This window comes from Schistocerca piceifrons, chromosome 2 (genome assembly GCF_021461385.2).
Source record: "Schistocerca piceifrons isolate TAMUIC-IGC-003096 chromosome 2, iqSchPice1.1, whole genome shotgun sequence".
In the NCBI taxonomy this organism is placed as follows: Eukaryota; Metazoa; Arthropoda; class Insecta; order Orthoptera; family Acrididae; genus Schistocerca; species Schistocerca piceifrons.
In genome coordinates this window covers 609,217,102-609,235,001 of record NC_060139.1, presented here as the reverse complement: position 1 = coordinate 609,235,001, position 17,900 = coordinate 609,217,102, and the positions used below count along the sequence as shown (strand labels likewise).

Here is a 17,900-nt window from a genome sequence, read left to right as displayed (position 1 = left end):
ATAGTATTCAGGAAATAGTCTGGAAGTAGCAATGACTAACCACCAAGATTGAAATTCTAAAATATTACTAATAATGAGCTGTTGATGCATATTAATTAAAGTAGAGCAACTGAACTTCAGCTAAATAACAAAAGACAAATTGAAGTGAAAGATCTACATCTACATATATACTCCACTAGCCACCAAGTGGTGTGTGGCGGAGGGCACTATTTGCGCCTAAGTCATATTATATAAGGGTAAGAAAGAGATTCAGGAACCAGGTTTTAAATTGTAAGACATTTACAGGGGTAGATGTGGATTCTGACCACAATTTATTGGTTGTGAACTCTAAATTAAAACTCAAGAAACTTCAGAAATGTAGGAATTTAAGGAGATGGAACCTGGATAAACTGAAAGAAGCAGAGGTTGCTGGGAGTTTCAGAGAGAACATTAGGGAATGATAGACAAGAAAGGGAAAGAAATACGGTAGAAGAAGAATGGGTAGCTTTGAGAGATGAAATAGTGAAGGCAGCAGAGGATCAAGAGGTAAAAAGATGAGGGCTAGTAGAAATCCTTGGGTAACACAAGAGATATTGAATTTAACTGATGAAAGAAGAAAATATAAACATGCAATAAATGGAGCTGGCAGAAAGGAATACAAATGTCTCAAAAATGAGATTGACAGGAACTGCAAAATAGCTAAGCAGGGATGGCTAAGGATGTATAGGCATATATTGTTAGGGGTAAGATAGATATTGCCTACAGGAAAATTAAAGAGAACTGTCTGTATGAATATCAAGAACTCAGATGGAAAACCAGCCTAAGCAAAGAAGGGAAAGCAGAAAGGTGGAAGGAGTATTTAGAGGGTCTATACAAGGGCCATGTACTTGAGGGCAGTATTATGGTAATGGAAAAGGATGTAGACGAAGATGAAATGGGAGATATGATACTGTGAGAAGAATTTGAGAGCTCTAAAAGGCCTAAGTTGCAAAAAGGCCCTGGGAGTACAGGATATTCCATTAGAACTTGAAATAAAACAACCCCTTGTTTTACATTCCTTTTTTGATACCCTAATGAAATGCTCTCCGAAGAGGCAATTCATTGAAAGTTTTGTTATTCCAATTGTATCTAATAAGTGATTTGTATAATATGTTAAATTTCACAAAATTTATTATTTAATTTGTTTACTTGTAGGTCATGTTTGTCCAATATATGCCAGCATTATTTTTTTCATTCACTAATGAATCCATAATTAAGAAAAATTAGGTTAACATTGTTGTTTTTCACTATCTTTGTATAATGTGATGTTTATCTTATGTAAAAAAAAAATTTATATTGTATATGCCAGTTTGGGCATACAGTACGAATGATTTGCGTATAGTTAATCACAACAACTTTGAACTTTTAATTGTTAATTTTATAGATTTGCACTATAGTTTTGTTAGCTTCATCATTAAGAACATATAAATAGGGGGAGCAGAAGGCTCAGAAAAGCTCAGTTGGAGACAGCGCACAGATGCGACCACTGTGTTGCATGTCAGGGTAATAATCTAATTGTTGTAACACGGTTTCGTGACTATGTAGCCTGTTATGTGGAGTTGGCTTCCACCAAGAAGAAGTTATGCAGCATGCCATTCATAAACCATTATAAAATGACTTGGTACCTGGATTATTTCATGGAATTCATGTAACTAGATCCAGTTTGCAGATGAAATGGACCAGGACAACGACTTCAGCAGCAGCGGCAGAAGCAGATTACTCAGAGTTACACCGAACTAAGACATGCATAAGCAATGAACTAAACTTTAAATATCACTGCAGCATGAATGACTGAAATGTAATATTTGGAACTCCCCCCGCCCCCAAGATCATACTTTCTTGATGTCGTTGGAACACAAGTATAACAATGAACTTTTAAAATGCTAAATGCTCTGTTTTTAATCAAATAATCTTTCAATGATTATTTTGTTAATTCCAGTCTCTCTCCCCCCTCCCCCCCCCAAATAATAATAATAATAATAATAATAAAATTGTTGCAAACTACTGATAGCCTTGGGAGAGCCAGCCCCTCTACCATCTGGTCTGGTGAGCAAGATGTATGAGACAGGTGAAATACCCTCAGACTTCAAGATGAATACAATAATTCCAATCCCAAAGGAAGCAGATACTGACAGGTGTGAAAATTACTGAACTATCAGTTTAATAAGTCACGGTTGCAAAATACTAACATGGGTTCTTTACAGATGAATGGAAAAACTGGTAGAAGCTGACCTTGGGGAAGATTAGTTTGGATTCCATAGAAATGTTGGAACACATGAGGCAATACTGAGTCTATGACTTATCTTAGAAGACAGATTAAGGAAAGGCAAACCTATGTTTCTAGCATTTGTAGACTCAGAGAAAGCTTTGGACAATGTTAACTGAAATACCCTCTTTCAAACTATGAAGGTAGCAGGGGTAAAATACAGGGAGCTAAAGGCTATTTACAATTTGTACAGAAACCAGATGGCAGTTATAAGAGTAGAAGGGTATGAAAGGGAAGCAGTGGTTGAGAAGGGAGTGAGACAAGGTTGTAGCCTATCCGCAATGTTATTTAATCTGTATATTTAGCAAGCAGTAAAGGAAACAAAAGAAAAATCTGGAGTAGGAATTAAAATCCATGAAGGAGATATAAAAACTTGGAGGTTGTAATTCTGCCAGCCATAGCAAAGGACCTGGAAGAGCAATTGAGTGGAATGGACAGTATCTTGAAAGATGAACATCAAAAAAAGCAAAATGAGGACAATGGAATGTAGTCAAATTAAATCAGATGATGCACCAGAGGGAATTAGATTAGGAAATGAGACACTTAATGTAGCAGACAAGTTTTGCTATTTCGGGGGCAAAATAACTCATGATGGTCGAAATAGAGAGGACATAAATGTAGACTGGCTATGGCAAGGAAAGTGTTTCTGAAGAAGAGAAATTCGTTAGCATCAAGTATAGATAACATAAAGTGCATTTGGCATTATTAACAGTGATCCTTCATCAGCTGGGGATATTAAGCTCAGTAGTGCTCATGTGTGAGTGCTGAGTTGTATCTTCTTCTTTCCATTTAGCCATAACAGAACAAATACGACACTATATTGTATAAAGACTCATCCACAAAACACAATTATACACCTGACACTTCATAATAAATCAGAGGAAGACAACGATAAACCATCTCCACGAGGACTGTATCCAAGAAGACAATGTGGGATCCCATCACCTGCCACAATGCTTCACCTGCCACAATGCTTATTTTCTGAGAACAAGACTATCTTTTGACAACACCAGGTGGTGTGCACATGACTGAAGTAAGCTTTATACCACAAATCTGATAAATCACAACACAAAGATGATTAGGATTACAGACCTGTACTTGATCTCTGCCTTTTAAGAATTGAGTATGGTGTGCAGTCTCCAAATTCTGCAATCAGAACCATGTCACAGCATGAAACATTGAAAGAGGTCTGAATATGTTTCGAGGGGTGGGTGGTTCTCCAATACACAGTCTATATGTCAGTAAACAAAGAATCAGCAATGATAATTCAAGGACTTTTGATTAACAAGTTACCACCCAATCATATGCTAGACATGTTTAATGGGTGTTGTGAGAGGCAGATGTATAGGTCAGGGAAGTACACTGTGGATTAAGTTGTGAGGTCTGTTCTAGCTATGCAGACCAAGTTGCTGTCATGCGTTAGTCACACAGATGTGGTCCACCACAAGCTCATGACTTTGTATGACCCCCTTCTGTCTGCAGTTTCCATCCACTCATTTCTGTTGTAGCAACATGCCCTGTATAAGCCTGTTGCCCTGTTATGAGGCATCACACAACATATCAGTGCACACTTATTGTTTGGACACTGTTCTACATATTCCCAAATCTTTGATTCTTTCTAGGTTCTGCAGTTTTCAAAAACATTGGTGTATCATTGCATGAAAGTGATCTATTTAAACAAAAGTACCTGCGTTCCGTCTGCCACTCTACAAGGGACAAGTTTTGCATTTGATGCTGCCTCAAAACACTGTGTATCAGGTCCATGGGGTGTCATCATTGAGTGAAGAGAAGCCCCACCAGGCAGGAAGCCTTCTTCCTTTGCTTCATAGTTGCCCATGACAAGACCCATAAATTCACTCATACAGTTTCCTGTAGGGAGAGAAAGAAACGTATCAATGTATTCATTGGTGTTTGTGGACAATATTAGTGCATAAATTACTTTAAACATGATTTTAACACAGTTAAAAATAGAAACAGAACAAATAAAGTAAGCGGATAATTTGCAACATCAAAGAGGAAATCATAATAAGCGCTGAAATAACTAACATCTTCATTATAACTGGAATGCATCTTTTAATATACTCCTTAAAATTTTTAAAAACATAGGTCAGTAATAAAGAGAAGGAATTATCTCATTTTCTCTTCTGCTTCTTCTTCCTTGTTGGTAAGGCATTAGCTTTTGCTTTGACCTACACTTTTCTTCTGGGTTGAACATCTTTTAACATTGAGCGCAATCCTACCATTCTTCATAAAGTCATCTGGTATTCTGTAAACAGCTCAGGACATTATTACAAATGCACTGTTGTATCTCGCCTCAGGTGTATTTTTGGCTCAACAACCACAGCACACATAATATCAATACGACAAAGCTCTAGAATCAATACTAAATAGGCCTATTGATGTTATTTGTACTTGGATTTCCAGGTTTTAGTTCCTGGACAGTACAAATAGAACAAATGTTTGCAATAGAATAATGGACTTAACAGTCCATAATTGGCAAAAGGATGTTAAAATGATTATCCATAGTTTCTATGTATGGAATAGGATAATAGTGACAGAAACTCCATGCCAATAACAATCTATTCTGTAACAACAAAATTTATATCATCTGATAATGAAACTCAGCTAGATCCAGAAACTTCAAGTATTTTATATTTATTATTTTGCAGTCCCAACTGATGCTGTGATTTTGATCCCATGTCATTAATTCATAGAGGCTTCTAGTGATAATACCAAATGAAGTGAACTTGTAAGTTATTTCAACTTTCTTCTTCTTAAGATAGTTCAATTTCTGCTATTCCAAACCAAACCTCTGGGCCAATCTCACTCTTTGGGTAAATATGGTCAAGTTATTAGTGTGTTCAGACATACAAATATGAAGTGTTCAGTGTCACACAAAAAGCAGGTAATGGGTGGGTTTTACATCTCACATTATCTGAAGGTTATCATTGATTGGATCCACAAAATAAATGAATGAATGGATGAATGTTGGAATAGTTATGGAAATGAGATAATTCAAGTCTGATATATTGGAATAAAATGAGTAAGACAAATTTGGAGGGAGATTAATTGTCAAGACATAGGCACAATGACACAGACCTTATACAAGCACCGCTGCACACAGCTCGTCAAACATCAAATTATTTGCATGCCATATCACTCCTTATGTAGTGTCAATGTACTTCAAGTTTTTATGCACTCATTTTAATACACACACGATGACTTGGTTGTGATCCGACTATTTTGATGGGTTATTAACCACAGCTACTGGTTGTACTGTTTCTTGCATGCCACATGCTGTGCTGAGCATCTGGAAGGTCAGAGGGCAAAGTTTCTGTTGCAATAAAACCCATTCACTTTAACTGTAGTATTGAGTCATGCATGTCAACATCAAACATTTTTTTTATGTTTGCAAATAGACTCACCAACTGCAAATCATAGGAAATGAATGGTCTGCAGGACAGCATTCCTTTTCTGAAACAACCAGTCATAACTGGTAACCTGTGTCCATATGTCCATCAGTGGTGAGGTTTGTAGTGTCAACAAAAAATTTGCTGGATAATCATAGTGCTTGTCCAAACACTACATCAGCAGTTACAGGATTATTATAATTATTGATAGATATTCAAACCAAAACTTGGTAGAACTTGTTTGTGTTTAAAAGATGAGATTAAAACTGCCTATCTTGGTTGTTTCTAATGTGAAATGGTACAGTGATTTGTTCCATCCATCCCTGAAGGAATTTCTTGGCAACAGTGAAAAACTTCTGGCCAGTGAGAAAAGTGGTCAGTTGCAATCGGATTCACTATATGTACCAGGTAATGCTGTAATATGCTCTATGATTTCATTACATTGGGAAATGCTTCATTTGCCAGGCAGACATCTTACAATCCTTGCTGATAACTGGCCAGCCAAATGCTGCCTTTACTGAAAGTATTGTACTCTTCATTCTTGGATGTGAAAGACTGCAGAGTTGGCATCCTTCCAGCAAGTGCAGAAACTTTTTCACTGCAGTATAAGCAGCATATAAGGGGCAGTTAAATGAAAACCAAACATCAACCACTACAAGATCACAGAATGGTTCTGTTCAGAAGTAATCACTGAGATATTTATTCTGTTGGTAGATGAGATGATCAGTTCCTGTTTTGTAGAATGCAGTCAGATGCTGAAGGTTCCACAACCACACCCGCACTTGCACTTCTTCATCTGACTGAACTGACATCCATGCATGTCTTTCTTCAGGTTGCCAAAGATGTGAAAATCATAGGGTTAAAGATCTGGGCTGTATGAAGATTGTTGCAGTGTTTTCCACAAAACTGCTTAAGTGTAGCATAGCCTTTGTCCATGTGGGAGTGTGAGGGTGAGCATTATCATGCAACAGGATGATTTTGTCCACACTGTGATTTTGTTGAACTGCATTCCTGGGCATTTTGACTTTATGGTACATCATAGTTTCTGCAAAGTGTCTTCATAGTTCTGTGAATTGATTGTCATTTCATACTCAAGGAACTTGATGAGCGTGTGCCACTGCAATCAAAGAAGGTCATCCAAGAAACTTGATGAGCAAGTGCCACTGCAGTCAAAGAAGGTCACCATGACCTTACTGGAACTTGTGTGAACAGCTTTGGATTTCTTTACGGGAGAGATGTGGGATGTTTCCGCTATTGATTTTGCTGTTTGTCCTTGGGCTGTCGGAATGCTGTTGGGCGGAATCATGCTGTTGGTTGATAACATCCGCCCCCCCCCCCCCTCCCCTTCCCCACACTGCCTCACTGCCTATTTCACAAAGGCTACATGCTACACATCAGCAAGTTGGTTGGGAAACACTGCAACATCCTCCATACAACCCAGTGCTTTCATCTTGTAATTTTCACATCTTTGATGACCTGAAGAAAGATATGTGTGGATGTGGGTTTCAGTTGGATGAGGAAGTGCAAGAGTAGGTGTGGTGGTGGATCTGACAGTGGCCAACCACATTCTACAAAACAGGAATTGATTTCCCACCTCCCAGTGGGATGAATGTCTTAAAGCATTTGGTGATTACTTTTGAATGGAACCATTGCATGCCATGGTCTTGATGTGGTGGGTATTCAGTTTTCATTTGACTGCCCCTCATACATCTTCTGGGTGTAAGTGGATCATTTAATTTTTCATTGTGACAACACTTGGCTAAAAATACAGAGAGTCGTAGTTACTGTTGCTTCTTTAGTCTGGACTGTTTTAGTAAATTACTTCCATGGTAATGTACTCTTTTAGTAACCATTGAAGAACTCAATTTCTGTTTACTTCTTTAGTTGTAACTGAAGTAGTAGCACCTTTTTACTACAGAAGTAAGCTGCTTCGGCATACTGCTGGCATTTGCATTTCATTTCCTCTCGAAAACTATTGATTGTCAGCAGACATTATTGCATCACCTTTTGACAATAATATCATGTTGGTGTAATTTATGCTAGAAAGAATTATTAAAATTCAAAGAAGCTAAATCCTATTGTATTAATGATGAGATCAGTGTATTATGAAAGAGAAACAGGATATTAATGGATGAATCTATAATTCAGTCCTTAACCCCATCTTCTACAGGTACCAGCATTCGTTATTAATGGATAATGCATTTTAATTTACTTGCCACCATATACATTTCCATATACAATTTTTTTGCAGCTTAAGATTGAGTTAACAGCACTGTGGTGGCAGCCACAGACAATGTAAGTGTTAAATGTTCAAAAAACATACCAGAAAGTGAAAAAGAGTGGTTTGCTGAAATAATGAAAAAGTACATTACTGCTGCTGAATCTAAAATGCACAATGCCAACATGCTAAAGATGAAAACAGATGCTTTGGAAAAAAAATAGGGGAAAGTGGGGCATGTTGAGACACGGGACACCTTGAGACAACATCATTTTGAACAAAATTTAATGTTTTAGGTTGGCTATTCCTACAAAGCTGTATACCTTTGCAATGGAGAATGCAAAAGAACTTCATTTGCTTTGGCACAATTATATAGCATCTGAGAAATACTGGAAGGACTGAATTCTCACTAGTGACGTAAATTTTTCAACACTCGGGTAATTTGATATATTTAATTTGTTATGGAATTAGTTTTTGTGTAATTTACATAAGGTTATTGCATTTGCATTTGTACTTAACTAAAATTGTTCAAATTAGTGAGAAATTGTTTATGGAGTTTAAGACTATGATTTTACTGTGGGAGGTTATGATGGGGCATGTTGAGACAAAGCACAGAGAGGTAGGTTGGGACATCATTTACAGAGTAAATACTCACTTTAAGTGGGAAAGAAATAGATATAGTTATTTAAATAAATGCTTTTTGCTTTCAGATTGTTTGTTGAAGGTTCAAAATGGTACAAGAACGAAAAAAAGCATAAGGTTAAGGGTAGCTTTGATGCAGATACAATGTAGGAAGGTGCTAAACTTGTTCTACAGGCAGATTCTATCAGGAGTGCTGCTAAAAAGATGAATCTTAAGTTTCAGACTCTTGCTAGATACATACAAAAATTAAGAACTAATCCTGGCAATGCTATAGAAATGAAAGCTCGCTGTGATGTTCGCAGTGTTTTGTCAGATGACAACAAGAGGACTTTGTTAAATTTTTAATAGCTAATGCAAAAAGATGTTCTATGGTCTCACAACTTTAGAAACACTTAAGTTAGCATATGAGACAACAAAAATCAATAAAATAGAATGTCCTGAAACATGAAACAAACATTGTATTGCTGGCAAAGACTAGCTCTATGGTTTTCTCAAGCAACATCCTCAACTGTCCCTTCAAACTGGTGAAGGGTGCAGTCTAGCAAGAGCCAGTTCCTTCACTCACTTCAATGTGGATATGTTTTTTAATAATTTAGAGACATTACTTAAGAAAATACAGAACTCTATGACCCATCTTGCATCTAATAAAACCGGAGTGAGACAAAAACCGAAACCACCCAGCAGCCTTCAAAGGTAATGGCACAGAAAGGAATCAAACAAGTGTCCAAAGTTATCAGCGGAGGAAAGGGAACTTTCGTAAAAACACTGCTTGTGATCAATGCTGTGGGCAACACCATGCCACCCGTAATGGTTTTCCCACAAGTTCATTTTGAAGAGTTCATGCTTTATGGTGTACCTACAGGAATGCTTGGACTGGCTCATTCCTCAGGTTGGATGACTTCAGTTAACTTTGTACGCTTCATGCAGCATTTTATTAAATATTCTGGGAGTTCTATGACTCAATAAACACTGCTAATTTATGATAACCACGAAACTCACATGTCCATTGAAGCCATTAATATGGCAAAAGCTAACGGAGTGCACATCTTAACTGTTCCTCCACATTCAACCCATAGAATTCAGCCACTGAATGTTGGAATTATGAAGCCATTTCAGGCTTATTATAATGCTGCTGTAGACATGTGAATGAATGAACATCCAGGCAGTCATTCGTCATCTATAATGTTGCAGCTTTTGTAGGTATAGCCCATGTACGTGCAATGACTCCAGAAAATATAACCAATTCATTCAAGAAAACCGGCATTTTTCCTGTTGACAGGCATGTTTACACAGATGATATGTTTCTGCCAAGTATGGTCACTGACAAACACCATCCCACAGATGAACAGAGAGAAACAAAGCAGGATCCTACAACTGAAGGACAGAACAGTGAACAGACAGCACTTGAATGTGATCTACCACAACAAAGTGGTGATCCTACAAGAAAGGCTGATTTTTCACTACAACCGGAAAATTCACAAAGTTCAAATTACACAGACATCCATTCTCCTCCATTTTCAAGTTACATCAGCCCTGAACAGTTCCGTGGCTATCCAAAAGCTGAAAGAAACAATAGGACTAGGAAACCTAGAGAAAAGGGGAGAAGATATGCCAGAAAAGGTAATTCTGGAAGAAAACCAGAATGTAAAATTCTTGAAGTCCACAAAAGTAGGCCTACTGGTTACAAGTGTAAAGACAAGTCTCTTCAAGAAACAGAAAGCTAGCTCTGAGAATGAAGACAAAATGCACCACATTGATGGAACATTGGATTGGAAGATGATATCGCTCAATTAAGTGAAGGTGAAGTTACAGTTCCACAGAACCATGTCATTGGACACTATGTTCTCGTTAAGTTTATCAGCAAGAAAAGTGTAGTCCGTTACATAGGGAAGGTTTTGAAAAAATGTGATGATGGGGACTTTGAAGTTTGTTTTCTGAGAAAGTTGCATAAGACTGAAAATAATTTCTTCTACCCTGTAGTTGAAGATATTTCTAATGTCCAGATGTGTACTATAGCTATGGTGTTACCTCAACCTCAAGAACATGGAAGAAAAAAAACCCCAGAAATTGCTGCATTCTTTCCCTGTTTTGTTTTTGCAGTATAACATTCATTAAAACAGTTTTTTTTATAGAGGTAGTTCATAACATTTTCTTTCTAATTCTATTACTATTTTATTTCATGTTTTATCTCCAGTAAAAAGTTTCACCATTGCAACTGTTTTCTGCCATTTTCAACCAACAATGTGTTATTTTCTTCAGAGATATTTTATCTTATGACTTAATTTAAAATACTATCCCCAAATAATTAAAAAATAGGAACAAAATCAATGTTTCTAATCTAATTGTAAAGTGTCTTATTCTTTCCCATATTGTCTCAACCTTCCACATACAGTATCTCAATGTACCCCACCAGGCAGGCAGCATGAGACATTGTAAATCTTCCATATTTTGAAAGAATTATAAAAAAACGCAAAATTTACATCTATTTCCATAAATAATTGTATTTACAGTAAATATACTCCAAAAAAATAGTGAAATCGAAACTGTACAGGGGCTACTTACAAATTTATGGCCGTTTTAATTTTTTGTGTCTCAACATGCCCCACTTTCCCCTACATGTTGAATACAATGCAGACTCTCTTACACAAAAATGGCAAGAGCAGCTAAAGTAACATGGAAGGGCATGAAAGTGAAAGCAAAGAAGATGAAAGCTAAATGTAATTGAGAACAATTTTATGGTGGTGATGGAATAGCTGATATGAAGATAGATGATATAAGCTAAATATTTCCTACTACAATCCCACAAGTTTTTGAGGGGCTAACTGGAGTTAATGACAATAATACAATGGAAGATAATGTGGCGCTTTCAGGTAACATCGATGACACTAACTATTTTGAAGACAGCAGTGAAAGTGCTGAAGATGAAACTTCATCCTGCAGTCATTATCCTTGGCTTGCATTGTCTGGTGGGAGCTTATCAGAAGATGTGCCCAAGGAAAAAGGCAGAGAACATGCAATTGTAGTGAAAAATAGGGAGTTGTTTGAAAAATCAGACAAGCTTCATTCATTAAAAATGTGTTTAATACAAGAGGAATATAATGAAAACAACTTTGTTAACTGAAAGACAAAGAGAAATCATGGAAGAAGAGCATAACCTTAAAAAATGGAAGTTAGGAATAAGTTCAAGAATGAAATGAAGCAAACTTCAGGTTTCAGCTTTTCAGGCAATGTGCTCAAGAAATTTAGGTTTTTGTAAATGAATATGAATATGTTTTGTATGCATAAGACATATTTTTGTCTGATATTTGTTTAAATGGTTAACATGTTCTTATTTTTCACATGACATAATATTTCTGTTTGTTATTTTGGCATCAGTACATTTAATTTTTCTATTTACCACATTCTAGTACTTATTTGTATTACCAAAATTATAAGAGAAAGCATATTTTTTTTTTTTAGAAATAATCAAAACATCTTTACTGAAAAAATGTAGATCTTCTAACAGCTTGGCCCACAGCATCAAGGTGAAACAAATCTCCAGCTTCCCTTCTACATCTGTGCAGAACTGCAGCAGCCACAATACCATTCCCACACTTGTTTTGTTTATATCACATTGATTTAGTGAGAATTTGGGAACTTCTTTTCAAAACAGCAATTGTACACCCTACTACACATCTGGTAGCAATATGAGCTCTATTATAGTGTCCTTTGGCTCCTGTGTAGCCTCAAACTAGCAATTATACTGTTGTCCCAAATGTGTGGAACCCTACCAATTGCTTACCACATTCAAAATGTTCATATTGACATTACAGATGATTTGAATATTGATAGAAAAGGAATTCTTACAAATTCTGTTTGTGCTCCAAAAAGGCAAAGTTTGGATACTTGTACACAATCTATGGCCCCCATGACCAGTTCTACAGAATTCCCTTTTGGTCTCAATATCTTTTCTTGGTTGTGTGGCATGAACACTTACAGTTACTTTATGGCAATTAAACTGTGTATCACACTGTTAAGAGCTCTTCCAGCTGTAGTGTGATAGATGTTAATGAGATCCCCTACTACAGTTTGTTAAGTACCAGTGCAAAAGATTCACAGTCCACAAAGAAGTTGGAGTCTAAGTGACAAAGCTTAGATCCCAAAAGTATTATGCTTGTGGCATTAATGGAATAGGGGGTATCACAAAATGTAACTGTGTCATTCAAAATAACATCTCCTTGAACATCGACTGAGCTAGAACTGACCACATTCTATAACTCAGCCTGACAGTACCCCAGTCTGTCTCCCCTAAATTTACCACACCCAGAAATTTTAAGTTAACTGAAACCAGGAATACTGTACTCTACTTTTCTTCAATTTGGTTGAACATTATATTCACACAGGAAAGTAATTACTCAAAACTATAACAACACAAATGATCACCCATTTGTCAAAATCAAACAGATTACTAATGGTAAAATATTCTCCCAAACAAAGCAAATGATGTGCCTCTACCTAAAAATGCAATGGCGGACAACACATAGTGTGCAAAACCTGTTGGCAGAGCACAATAATTTGAATGAAATCAGATGCAGATAAACAGTTACAAAATATATAAACAAAGAAGCATTGGCAATTAAATGAATCTGTTTAACTTCTACCTCTTTGGTACTGACTGCAATTGTTTGCAATAATATGTTGTAAGTCAATGCATTTGCAAATTTTTTATAGTTGTGGAAAAAATAAGTAAATGTATGAAAATAGATTTTAACTATTATTCTGAAGGTTATTATTGGAAAGAAATCCAAACAGCATTGCAATATGACAATTTCCAATTATGTAATATTAATCAACATGAAAAGTTACTCTTGATTATCACTGATTGGAACAATATAATTCATCCTTGAATGTAATCCAATAGTTGGTATTGTCTTGCTAAGCTCCTTGATCGGGAGAGCCTGCTACAGATTTAACAAGAATTTTAGATGTTTGCAGAATTAATTCCAGTTTGCATTTCTGCATGCAACAATGAACATAAGACATGCTTCTTTACATTAACTTGTGACTTAACCTGATGCCATAATGTTTGTTACACACATTAGCCATATTTTTCAGATTTATGGTTACAATCATGGCATGGCACTTTTTACAGTATATCTGTCCACACTATGAAAGTAAATCAAGTCAATTGTACTGTAAATCATTAGTCCATTGTTTAAACAGAACAGTAAGTACCATGCACAATTGTCTATGCAATCACTTCAATTATGTGGCAATCAGCACATAATACATTCTCAGTTAAAAGTTCTTTGTATCAGTACATGACACAAAAATGTGTAACCATATTTTATGTTTCTTTCCATAGTCCATGGTATGCTCTAAACAGTTTTTACTGTCTACAATTAAAAACAGTATTTTTACATCATGGAAATAGCTTAACAGGGATATAGAGGGATGTTTGATATGAGTCATCGGCTTTGAGCAGTGACACAGGAAGCATGCGACAAATGCCATAAAAAATATGGTGACTATAACATGATGTTATTGGCAATTTTTTCAAATAACCACAACCTGTTTTTTTAGTTAACATTGTTTGGCCTTGCCAACTCACAACTAAACTGTCCTGTTTCAACCTAGCCTAGACCTCAGGCAAAGCTACAGATCTGTCTGTCACCATTACCGCTTCCTTTTTTTCCTTTCTTTCACTATCACATTTGTTGGCTTTGCCAGCTCACAACCAAACCGGTATCTTCCAACCTAACCTGTACCTCAGGCTAAGCTATACATCTGTGTGTCAGCACAAATAATTTTATTTTTTTGCTTTCATATTTGATGGCTTCGCCTGTGAATATATGCACCAAATATATGCATCCATTAATATTATATCACTGGCCAAAGCTGACGACTCAAATCAAACATTCCTCTTGACCCACTTAATGGTCTATACATCAAAGTTTTATGTTTAAAGAGTCAAAACACAGTTCAGGCAAATGGGCAACACAACACGTGAAGTCACTAAATCTTTAATTGCGATAGACACCAAAATAATAAAGCACTTTCCAAACACTGACATTTCAGCCACAAACACCATGTGTAGAGCATAGATTATCAACTGTCAAAGCACCTATATAAATGACGAATTCATTATATGAGCGGTTAAAAAAAAAAACACAATTTAGGTGCTGAATAACCATTTTGGTACATTGGATTGCATTCCACCATATTTTGTGCATATATGAATATTTGATGATAAAAATACATCTTCAAAATTTTGTGATTGTACAACAAATATATTAACATACATCTGGCATAACAATGACCTCCACTCTCTCTTTATCACTCCCGACTCTCTGTTGATGCCTTCTCCTTCAACCTAATTGTATAATTCTACATTGCTCATACACCTTGCTTCACATAATGCTTTGAAGATTCTGATTACATTGGTTTACAGTTTTATAGACAATCACAATTTCATGTTACTCTGTCCATAGCAAATGACTTCAAATGTAATTTTAACAAATAAGAAAGTATCCAACATCAGAATAATTTAAAATGGCAATCACATTTGTAACAACTAAGATATGTAAACAGAAAAATTATTATACCAAGAATTAAATTTGCAAAACTCTTTCTAAAATAACCTTTTCAATGCATGATGAAAATAAAGCAGGAAAGTAGTAAAAGAAAATTTAGTGAAAGGGAAAAAAATGTATATCAGCCAGTAGTGTTATGTACATATGCTGCCGTAATGGCTCCAGAATACCAAGCAATGACTCAAGAGATTCTCTACAAAATGTAAACCACTCTTTGAAATCATTGTTGACATGCATCACAAAAGGGTCTTGTCTCTCCATTAAAACCATTATTCTTGGGCTGTCTACCTCTTCTTCCATCCCCATTTGTTCTTTGAACTCCAGGTAATCCATAGAATTCAATACTTAACACACAAAAACCAAAGAACACGCCTCACTCTCTAACTTTACTCTTACCAGTGATCTGGAGTAAATTTTGGCCTTATTTCCTCCTTAAGTTACTAATGTAGCAGTGTACTCCATTGAGCAAATAAATTTGCTTTGGGAGTACATGAAAAATTTACTCCTGTAGTAATTTACTCCTTTAGTTCAGTACTCTCACATGGAAGTTGTCAATTTCCTTCTCTCTCAGTAACTTTCTACTTCAGTTTCACTTACTCTTGGTTGGTGCTCACCACTCTAAGGGTTGTTAGTGCTGACTGAGCCAGTGTTGTAGCATAGCTCCCATGGCGATAGCAGATGTTTCTACCATTAGTTTTATAGGTGCATACAGTAACAGATGTGACAGGGGTACAGTCTCTGTTATGGCTAATTCCACTTAAATAAATACAGTCTTTACCTATTCTTCCTGTTGCAGCTTGTCCTCTGATTGAGTGTGCCTCGAAGAAATGTGAGAAGTGGTGCCACCAAAAGTGCATTAGTGTGGATGAATTGGCGTTAAGAAGTTGTCAGGTTTCAAAATTCATCACAATTTTATGTATCATGTGAGGCTGTGGGAGATGGCTGTGTTATTCTGTGGTGGTCAAATCCCTTTTGGAATGATATCATATTCCAGGAACCTTTCTCCACCACTTCAAAAGGACACTTTGATGGTTTTACAAGCAAACCACACTCTTACAATCTAGTAAATATTTGTTGTAAATGGGAGCAATATTCCACCTGAGTGGTTGCCTTCATGAGAATGTCATCAATGTAGGTGTAGTAGTATTCCAAATCTCACATTATCTTACTGATAAAGCTTTGGAAAGCTTGCACAGCATTCCACAAACCAAAGAAACCACATGGGCTGTATTGCAGTTTTGTGGATGTCTTCCAGTGTGAGTGGAATTAGGTAATAAGTTCCATCTAGTTGAACCTCAGAAAAATGTTTGCCTTGCAGAATCATGGGGAAAACAGTCAATAAGGAATAGACACACTGATACAGACACCACTGCAGACTTGTCAAATGTCAGTTTACTTGCATAATTGATTATCTTAATCTATCAGGCACATAAATTGTCAAAAAATTGGAAACATACAGCAATCCACAAATTTATCCCCGCAGATTCTTCAGTAGCTTTTGTGAAGGTACAAAATTGTATGCCATTTATTATTATGAAAAGTGTAACTTTGAAACAAATCTGTGTAAAGTGAAAACAAATCAAGAAACAGCATGGGAAGATCAAAAGAAAAAAATCAGATTTAATTAAAACATATTTATAAGTATCTATAAATATGTGTAGTTAATTTTTTCCTCTGGATTATGAAATCTTATGTTTCTTTGCCAGTTGCCTCTTGCATGTGACACACTCATGTATGACGAATCATTTGAAAAGAATTGAATAAAAAATCTTAATTAGATATACATAAGATTTTCGTCTTATGTAGGATCTGTCACTTTGTTGCAAATGTACAAAGTGAACTTGTGCATATAAAAATATCTGCTGAAAATACAAATAATATTACTTCTCAGGTTGTGAACATGGAGTGTAAATGAGTGGTCTTATCAAATTTCAAGTTATTTCATGTCAGCTAGAGACAATATTCATTAGGCAGAAAGTGCATTTTTACAGTGGCAGAGACTGGAGCAAAATAAGTCTAATCAACAAAAACATAAAACAATGGAAGATGAGCTGTGTTCTTAATGAATGAGAAGTTTCCCCTGTCTTCAAAAATACAAAAGATGCAAACTAAGTAACAGGTAAGTGTTCAGCAGGGCCATGATACATGAGAAAAAATAATGAGTTGTAATATATTTAATCTACCATACTGTACTGTCTCAATCATCACTTTCTCTTATTTTGAGGCAAAAGACTATTTAGTTACTATGCACACAATGTAACTTGGCCTTTTTGCAAGGGATGCAGGGAACATACGCATGTGGGGAGGGGAGGTACAGTGGAAACAAGCCCCACCTCTTTCTCACAAGACAGGTAGGACACTAGAATCAACATTGCATTCACAGTGCCTGCTACAAAGCTAGTGTATGGTTTATTGTATAATAGCTTATGTTATAATGTTGGAAATGGGTGGAAACTGCATAGCTAAATGACAATAAAATTTATGATATGGTTATAATAAAGGGAAACATTCCACGTAGGAAAAATATATCTAAAAACAAAGATGATGTGACTTACCAAATGAAAGTGCTGGCAGGTCGACAGACACACAAACAAACACAAACATACACACAAAATTCAAGCTTTCGCAACAAACTGTTGCCTCATCAGGAAAGAGGGAAGGAGAGGGAAAGACGAAAGGATGTGGGTTTTAAGGGAGAGGGTAAGGAGTCATTCCAATCCCGGGAGCGGAAAGACTTACCTTAGGGGGGAAAAAAGGACGGGTATACACTCGCA

The 17,900-nt window shown here is 36.2% G+C and overlaps 1 protein-coding gene across 1 annotated transcript in view; it reads right to left on the bottom strand.

Moving 5' to 3' along the window:
- LOC124776481 (homogentisate 1,2-dioxygenase) overlaps positions 1–17,900 on the bottom strand; it is a 97,257-nt gene that overhangs the window by 2,941 nt on the left and 76,416 nt on the right. Inside the window, exon 9 of the mRNA XM_047251495.1 lies at positions 3,972–4,153. Within this exon, the coding sequence (XP_047107451.1) occupies positions 3,972–4,153 (182 nt within the window). The remainder of the gene's footprint in view (positions 1–3,971; positions 4,154–17,900) is intronic.